This window comes from Oryctolagus cuniculus, chromosome 3, assembly GCF_964237555.1.
Source record: "Oryctolagus cuniculus chromosome 3, mOryCun1.1, whole genome shotgun sequence".
NCBI classification, from domain to species: Eukaryota; Metazoa; Chordata; class Mammalia; order Lagomorpha; family Leporidae; genus Oryctolagus; species Oryctolagus cuniculus.
Genome location: NC_091434.1, coordinates 31,652,236 through 31,661,477, shown reverse-complemented (window position 1 = coordinate 31,661,477; position 9,242 = coordinate 31,652,236). Strand labels below are relative to the sequence as shown.

The 9,242-nt window shown below is 44.4% G+C and overlaps 1 protein-coding gene across 1 annotated transcript; it reads right to left on the bottom strand.

Moving 5' to 3' along the window:
- Positions 1 to 7,074: 7,074 nt before the first annotated feature.
- On the bottom strand, positions 7,075 to 8,895 carry LOC100355450 (gamma-crystallin B). The gene is made up of 3 exons (XM_002712615.5): positions 8,773 to 8,895; positions 8,427 to 8,669; positions 7,075 to 7,418 (listed from the first exon to the last, which is right to left on the bottom strand). The coding sequence occupies exons 1-3, from the start codon at positions 8,779 to 8,781 to the stop codon at positions 7,143 to 7,145; spliced, it is 528 nt and encodes a 175-aa protein (XP_002712661.1). The 5' UTR covers positions 8,782 to 8,895; the 3' UTR covers positions 7,075 to 7,142.
- Positions 8,896 to 9,242: the final 347 nt, after the last annotated feature.

The following is a 9,242-nucleotide window of genomic DNA, read 5'->3' as shown; positions in this document are numbered from 1 at the left end:
GGCTGGTTGACACCGATGCTGGAGTTCAGTGTGTGGGGCCGGCAGCGCGGCGGGTCTATATAGCAGGAGCGCTGCTGCGTTGGCAGGAACAACACAAAAGGGGCCCGCGGGGGTGAGTAAGGGCATTTTATGGATCCCTTTTACATGCTGCATTCACTGGAAATGATTGCAGATTTTGCCCTCATTCTCTGGTATATTCTCACGCTGGCCTCTATCTGCTGCTCTTTTATTTGGATTCTTCGTGTTTTTTAAATTTATCAGCACACCAGTCTGAACTTTTGACCCGAAATTCGTGTCTGCATGCATAGGAGTACGATTTAATTAAAACCCACGAATTTTCCGGGGGAAAGCTCTGCCTTCCTGAAGGGTCCCCTGGTTCCAAGAGGCTGTTGGGGAGACAGACTGCTACACACCCCACTTTCTCTGGAAGACAGAACTAGCTGTCTTAAATGTTTTTCTTTACACAGTTTGTCAGTTCAATGCAGGACATAAGTCTAGATTCTGATCTAAGCTGGTTTTGACTTCGTTGATTCAATTCACTAAAACACAGTAGTTAATCTCTCTACCCCGCATTGACAGGTGCACATCATGTATCAGGATGTCAGCCCCTGGGAGTCAACTTGTGCTAGGAACGAGGGAAGGCTTCCTGCGACCATGGGCCCAAGACTGCGAAGTGTGTTGCTCTGTTGGTTGTTGCCCCTTTTCCAAGGATGGGGAGACCATGAAGCTGCATTCTGACACAGACTGCCTGGGCTGGGGAGGCCCATGGGGTGGCTGTATGAAGATGGCAGGTCCCACTACCTCTCAGAGCAGGACCCATCTCGTGGGAGAAGGTTTGATGAGTGAGAAAGACAGAAAGGAATAACCTCTGACATTCGGAAGCAGGCCTGGCACTCATAGCTGGGATGTATTATTCTTCTAGTGGATGTAAACAATCTCCCTTGATGGAATGAAATAAAGCAAGGCCACTTTATTAGTCTATCTAAGCACAGGCAAAAACAATGCCAGCAAAACACACACACAGTACCAAATATTACCCCCTCATCCAAAATGATTTTCGGCTATTTCTTTATCAATTATAGCTTAATCTTCATTCTAGTTTCTCTCTCTTTGGGTAAGATTTAATGAGATAACCAATCATAAACTTAATCTTGCTTTGGGACAGCATCTATCTAGAATGAACCTCAGTTTTTAGATTCTTCCCCAAATTATCCAACCAGACTAAAATCCTTTTTAAAAATTCTTTTTAAAATGTATTTATTTTCTTTATTTGAGAAAGTGATTGAGAAACTCCCTATTTGATGTTCCACCCTCCAAATGCACAAGATAACTGGTGCTGGACCACAACAAAGCTGGAATCTAGGTCTCCCATGTGGATGGCAAGAACCTAGCTACTGTGGCCATCATCTGCTGCCTCTCGGAGGGTGCATTAGCCAGAAACTAGAATTGGGAGTGGAGCCAGGACTCGAACCCAAGTACTCCTCTCTAGGATATGGACATCCTAAGTGGCATCTTAACTATTATACCAAATGCCAGCCCTAATAGGTTCTTTTTAACTCTTACTGAGACAGTCCATGCTTTCCCATGGTGTGTGTTCTCCTTTGCTGCAATGAGTAAGAAACTCAATTTATTTAAAGACAATTGAATTTCTGTTGGTTTTCAGCTAAGGACATCAATATGATATGATGTGGTATGTGTATAATGTGGTTGGCACATACTTGGCACACATGAACACTGAATAAATGTTAGATAGTAGTAAAGAGTGACATTATTAATGATGACTTCAGCATGTCTGTCACTCTCAGATATTCAATCCTCTCAAAAATTCCTGAAAAATTTCTCCTCTACAAGATGATTTTGTGGATTAAAAAAAATGCTAGGCTTGGAAAGGACTTTAGAACTCATCTGATGACTTTCAAACTCTAGTGTACATAAGAATCACTTTGTTTGATAAAATGCAAATCACCAGTCCCTACGCTCTCCCAGGATTCTACATTAGATCAGAAGATCCTTCAAAGCTAAATTTTGGTGAATGCCAGATAGTTCTTGGACCAAACTTGGGAAAAATACCGCTGTGGTTTATTCCTTCATTAGACTTTTTGTTTGTTTGTTTTAGTTTATTGATTTGAGAGGGAGGGAGGGAGAAAGGAAGAAAGGAAAGTGAGCACTCCCCTCTGTTAGTTCATTTCCCAAATGTGTCCAACAGCCAGGGTTGGGCCAGGCTGAAGCCAGGAGCTGGGAACTCAATCCAGGTCTCCCTTGTGGGTGACAGAAACCCAATAACTTGCTCCACTGCCGCTGCTTCTCAGGGCCTGCCATTAGCAGGAAGCTGGAGTCAGGAGCCAGAACTGAGAATTGAAACCCGGTACTCTGATTTGTGATGCATGGAATCTTAACCATTAGGCCCAAATGCTCACTCTTAGGCCTTCATTTTTGTTAAGAAAAACAGGTATTTTAGGCATCTCCAGGTGAGGCTTTATTGGCAATTGTACTGACATCCTCTTTAAACTGGTAGGCAAGTATTCTAACTGCTCTACAGTGTGCTTCCTTATTCTCTAAAGGTTCATAAGCACGCAATGAGAGATTCAAAACAGAGATATCAGCACTTAAATGACAGAACTGGGTAAGACAAGAAAAGAGATAGAAGGTCAGGAAATGCGTATTATGGAACTTTGGTCTTGTCTCAGATTGGCATATTCTGGACTTCCTCCTACCTCCTCTCAAATTGTTTTGCTTCTCCTTTTGGCTCCTTGTTCCCAGCTGTCCAAGCAGCTGCCTTAAGTAGGCTCTTGTATCTCAGCTGGACTTCCAACAGCCTCCCAAATCTGCCCAGTCTTGCCTTCTTCCTGCCTGCACTGTGCGGAATGCCAGGGTCATGAGCATTGAAACACATCAAATATGCCAGGTCATGCTGCTCACTGCTTGAAACACTCCACAGACTCACTGTCTTTGGGACAGAGTACTGATTCCTTAGCATGCAACTCCAGACCTGACCCGTCTGTCTCCAGACTTTCAGTCCTACCACGAGGAACCACTTCCCATTTCCCAACTGAACCACCTTATTTTCACGTTGCTCTCATTTCCAACATACTGGTCTTTCTCACTGAGATACCAGTTCTCTGTTTTTCACTTTTCAAGGCTGAGCTCAAGCATCAGTTTCTCTGCAAAGGTTTTCTGGAACCCTTTCCAATCTTCTGAGTTGAATTTTGCACTGCCTCATTAGCATCATGTTCATACCTCTGTAATAGTACCTATCACTTATCTAATTATTTTCTCTCACATCAGTCCCTCAAAATGGATGGAGGAAGCCCCATGAGAGCAAGTGCTAGCCCATCTGTGTGTTTATATGCCTACTAATTGGTAAAATGGGCTGTCACATAAAGGATACTGGTAAATACCTGGGGAGTGAATGAATGACTGTTATCCTCCAGTTTGAAATTCATTTGCTCAGCCCACACAAGCATACATGCACACATCAAAATTCAGCATTTGCAACTTTCAGTGTGTAGGATGACACAAGCACCCTGAACTTGATCTATTTAATGGTCCTGTATAACAGTGGAGATGAGTAAGCAAAAGGGATAAAGCAGAGATTTTGTGTTGGCCTCTAAACTTTCCACTCTTTCATAATTTAATTTTTATGTCTGCTGAGATGACAAATGAATGTGTGTATCATGTTCATGCTTGGCTCAGTGAGCAGACATCATTTGGGTGCTGACCATGTAGACTAAAATGTCCTAAGCAAGGATACTGTGTAAAGGACTAGGAACCATCATCTAATCCTCTTTCTCAACATGTCTTTAGTGACCATGCAACCAATGACCAGTAGGCAGGGAGTAATCATTGACTCATCTCTTCTTGACTTGTGGTATTGTTTTGGAAAGAAAGTTGACATATATTTCTTCCTGTTTAAGCAACAGGTACTTGTGATTGTCACTTTTGCTTAACAAACTCACAAAGAAGAAAATTTGAATTCCTAAGGGTTGGAGGGGGAGAGAATAAGATATATACTAACGTCAGGACCTAACCCCGTGGAAGCAGAGCAGCAAAACTGAAGAAAGCTGGTAAGATGAAGGGAAGCTTTTTTGGGGGGCATAACTCAATGGAGTAGTTGCTACTTCAGTTCTTTGCTTGGTGGGCCTTTTATGAGATTATATAGACCAGAAGACAGCATCAGTTCAAGGGGAGAAAAGAAAGGAAAAGGAACAAAAATATTTAAATCTGGGCTTAGTATTACAAACTAGGATGTGCAGGAAATACTGGTGTTTGTAAGGTATCTAGAGTGCAGATAACACTGGATTATCCCAAATTGTTGGTACATTTCAATGGTGAATATCATAGGATATGCCTCCTCCCATACCACTTTTTGAGGTCCCAGTAATTACCTTATCAAATAACTTTTTTTTTTTTGACAGTCAGAGTGGACAGTGAGAGAGAGAGACAGAGAGAAAGGTCTTCCTTTGCCGTTGGTTCACCCTCTAATGGCCGCCGCGGCCAGCGCGCTGTGGCCGGCGCACTGCGCTGATCCAATGGCGGGAGCCAGGTGCTTCTCCTGGTCTCCCATGGGGTGCAGGGCCCAAGGACTTGGGCCATCCTCCACTGCACTCCCTGGCCACAGCAGAGAGCTGGCCTGGAAGAGGGGCAACCGGGACAGAATCCGGTGCCCCAACCCGGACTAGAACCCTTTTGTGCTGGCGCCGCAAGGCGGAGGATTAGCCTAGTGAGCCGCGGCGCCGGCCTATCAAATAACTTTTATTACTTGTATAATTATACATGAACATTTTAGTAAACTCTGTTCACTGAAAAAAAGTAAGCAAGTTGAAACAACAAATTATATGTTTGCTCTGTTTATAAGACACTTGGGTGTTGCATTGGAGCTCCTAAAGGACATGGGATGGAAGGAGACAATAACAAATGAACAGGGGCCACGTTGTGATGCAGGCATCCCATATTGGAGTGCCAGTTAGATCTGGCTCCTTTGCTTCTGATCCAGCTTCCTGCTAACACACCTGGGAAGGCCGCAGATGATGGCGAAGTATTTGGGACTGTGCTACCAAGTGGGAGACCCGGATGGAATTCCTAGCATCAGCCTGGATCAGTCACAGTTCAGGGAGTATGAACCAGGGGATGGAAGATCTCTCTCTCTCTCTCTCCCCTCTCTCTCTGCTCTTCACATAAATAAATAAAAAATTTTAAAAGAAGAATAGCCCCACAGGTATGGGTAAGTACTGAGAGGAGAGGAGCAAAGGATAGACAAAAGGCAGGTCCTCTGCAGCAGGGTGTAGCTGGTAGACCATCTAACACAGGGACATCTAATATTAAATTTGATACTATTGTACTATTATAGTATAAACTTGCATCTATTCCCCCAGCACCTGTATAATCAATCAAGCTACACACATCAACATAATGGATGGTTCAGGAGGAAGGAAAAGGGACTCTGTCTCTTGTCTGGGTCAGTGTACTGCATAGCAGGGGCAAAATATGTGGAGAATGAGATGACCAGCTAGTGATGAGGCAGGAGTTCAGAGGGAACTGGGACATGCATAAGCCACTCACTCCTTCAGAATCATGAGACATATGTGTTGAAGGAAGTGGGTAAAGCAGCTCCTACTCTATGTGAGGTAGAGTGAGCCAATTCATTGGTATCTCAGTGGGATTCTGCCATGAATTTTGATTAACTTTACAAGAAACCATCCCAAGAACCTTATTTAATTATGCTTTTGAGGATGTTTACTCAGTACCCTTTTACAAGGTCCCACAAGAAAATGCTCCTTTAGGTTTTGTGCTGGGGATGATTAAACTTATCCTGATAAATAATTGATTTGTCTTCTAGACGCTGAGTCATAGAACTGATCTTGCTTCCTTCTTTGGCTGGGCTTCTGGAGTCAAATGATTCTATCTATCACCAACCCAGCACCTTGCAGTGTACAACTTTGGGTTTGTACTTTGCTCTTGGCTCTCTCATCTCTCCTACTCTTGATTTTCCTCTGATCACTTATCTTTGATTTGTCACATTATATATTTTATTAGCATATTGCATCCATTTTAATAAAGTAAGGGAAATAATATAGTCATACAGACTTCTCCAGAAAATTTCAATCACTTATTTTCCAGTTGATTTTACTTTCCACATATAATCATAACACTTTACATCCTATTAAAATGATATGAAGTTGGCCGGCACCGTGGCTCACTAGGCTAATCCTCTGCCTTGTGGTGCCGGCACACCAGGTTCTAGTCCCGGTCGGGGTGCCGGATTCTGTCCCGGTTGCCCCTCTTCCAGGCCAGCTCTCTGCTGTGGCCAGGGAGTGCAGTGGAGGATGGCCCAAGTGCTTGGGCCCTGCACCCCATGGGAGACCAGGAGAAGTACCTGGCTCCTGCCATCGGTTCAGTGCGGTGCGCCGGCCACAGCGCTCTGGCTGTGGCGGCCATTGGAGGGTGAACCAATGGCAAAGGAAGACCTTTCTGTCTCTCTCTCTCACTGTCCACTCTGCCTGTCAAAAAAAATTAAAAAAAAATGATATGAAGTTGAGTTTCCCAACTGCATGAGATTTTGTAAATGTCCTGAAATTCTTCTACAAAGTACATACAGCAAAGAGACAGTGAATTATACTTGGACTGTAAGTCTCATAGTGACATGAATTATTGGAAATGGAACTGGGAGAAAAGGGATGTTGGCTGTTAGGAAAAGGAGTGCAATGGGTAAGAGCATACCAGTTTGTGCATGGAGCTAAACCAAGAGTCTACGTGCTGAGAACCGCTTTTCTCATCAGCTAAGACTTGGATGCTATAAGAAAGGAAAGGAACTAACCTGGAGGGATAATTTGGGGTATTTCAGTAAGTGCTAATCAATCATTGCACCTGCAAATATATCCTGTGAGAATAACCACAAACGGCTTCAGTCTAGTTGAACGCTCCTTTAAGCCTATGTGTTTTAGTTATTAGAAGAGTACCGGAAGTAATATCTGTTACATAATATATGAGAATTTGAACACAGGTTATTATGTTTGGCCAAGTGCCAGGATTGCTTAGGAAACCTTAACAGACTGAAAGAAAGACAGGCCTCTATTATTGCCAGAAACACAAGCTATGTATTTTTATTAGATTCTACAGGAGAAAAAGTGGGGAAAGTAAATGCTTCAGTAAAAATCCATGACTCGTCTGAAAGAACCAACTTTGGCATTCGTGGCCCCCCAGTCAAGGTATCTCCTATACTCCCCCGGCCTCAGCAGGTACTGCCTGCCCCGGTAGCTGGGCAGCTCATAGAGCACCCAGCAGCCCTCCAGCACGTTGAGGGAGTGGATTTCATTGAGGTGGAAGCGGTCCTGAAGAGACAGACAGTCGTCCGTGATCTCTGACATTTGTCCCCTGAAGTCATCTCTCTCGTAGATTCTTATTCTGAAAGTGCCAGAGTGCTGGGTGGAAGACAGAAAACAAATCGTCAATAAAGAGAGAAGGTTACAGTCCCTGCACCTCCCTGGCCACACATGCCCCGAAGTCTGAGTTTGCTTTGAGAATAGCCATGTTGCAGAGTGTAGGAGCCTTCCCACCCCAGCAGCCCACCACTGATGAGTGAAACGAATCACCAGCAAAGCTGGGGCAGAGCTCCCCAGCTCCTCAATCTCTGTTCCCCAGTCTCCGGTTCTTGGGAATTCAGATTTGCTTAAGATAAAATTTATCACATCGATTCAGTGCTTGCTATTTGAAAACTAGCTGAGTCTCACGCTGCCTTTCTGGCCTCCTACTCTCAGTTTATTCATTGCCCTGAGCAGCAAGACTCACTCTCATTGCACTCTATTTAACCCAGTGTCCTGTGCTTCCTGCACGCCACTCTCCCAAGAAGTGTGCAGTCACTCTCCAGAAAACACTCAATCTCAAACTCTAGTTTTGGATTTGACCTTACTCTAACTTATCTCTCTGAGGCAGCGGCTAGATTAGAAGAGGAACTAGAAGCTAGAGGCCTATCTTCTCTGGGAAGAATAATCCAGTAGAAAAGTAAGGCCAGGCAGCTGAAGTTTTTTTTTTAATGAACTGAGCAGCCCCAGAGTATTTGTCAATTTTCATGTATTGGATTTCTGACTTGATGTGGCACTGAATGAATACTTAAAGAAGTTATATCTGAAAGAGATGGTAAATTCAGTCTCTCCCATGGCTTGCTTTTTCTTAATCTTTGCTCTTTTAATTTTCATTACATAAAAATTAAAGTCTAGGAACATGTAATTGAAAAACAAAACAAAACAAAAAACAATCCCTCTGTAGAGGGAAAAACGGGCTGTACATCTGAGATAACTTTAGATTGAACTACAAGCATTGAGTCACTTCCTCTTTCTGCTCTCTATGTGGGACTATTTGGTTTAAGACGATGTTTTCAAACGCGTTTCATTTCCCAAGAGACAGTGACAATGACGGAGAGCCACACTCACTTGGGGGATGAGGCGGCAGGAGCGGATGGAGTCGCTGAGGCCCATCCACTGCTGGTAGTCGGGGTACTCGCCCCGGCGCAGGAAGTACTGGTGGCCCTGGTAGTTGGGGCGCTCATAGAGCATCCAGCAGCCGCTGTCCACGCGCACCGAGTTGCAGCGGCTGAAGTAGGGCTGCAGGTTGGGGCAGTCGCTGCTGCACTCGTAGCAGCGGCCCTGGAAGCCCCGGTCCTCGTAGAAGGTGATCTGCAAAGGAACACACAGGAGCGTGCGGGTGATTTGTGACGCCTGCCCCCAACGAGGATGCTGCCTCAGGACCGAGGTTGAGCCCCAAGTGCCCAGGACTTACCTTTCCCATGGTGGAGAGAGGAAGCAGGGGATGGTCTCTCGGTGCTGTGTGGGACCGGGGGAGGCGCTGTATATATAGCAGCCCTGACTGCTGCCTCCACAGGAAATCACACAAAAGGGCCCATTTCGGTGAGTAAGGGGATTTGCAAACTCCCCGCTCTCCCTCCCCCTGGTCACTGGGGTTGGCTGAATGGTTTACTCTCATTCTTTCTGGTAGGTTCGGATTGCTCTGATTCACTAAAGCTGTTGTGGCCACCAAAATAAAAGACTCTTTACTCTTTGGGTTGAGCAAAAGGATGAGCGAAATTCTATCCCCGTGCTTTTATTCTATAGCTTACTCTGCTTAATTAACTTTTCAAAGGTATTAAACTTCACTGTGTATTCTGCTCTGCCACTGGTTTTGTTTGTTTGTTCGTTTTACCTTTTCTTTTTTTTTTAAAAAAGCCAGAATTTAAATAATTCGGAGTATTA

What these genes read in the sequence shown, in the direction of transcription:
- LOC100355450 (XM_002712615.5), bottom strand. An exon ending in CCTGCCGCCTCATCCCCCAA is followed by an intron (nt 7,419 to 8,426) that starts GTGAGTGTGGCT and finishes TCTTCCACCCAG; the next exon opens with CACTCTGGCACTTTCAGAAT.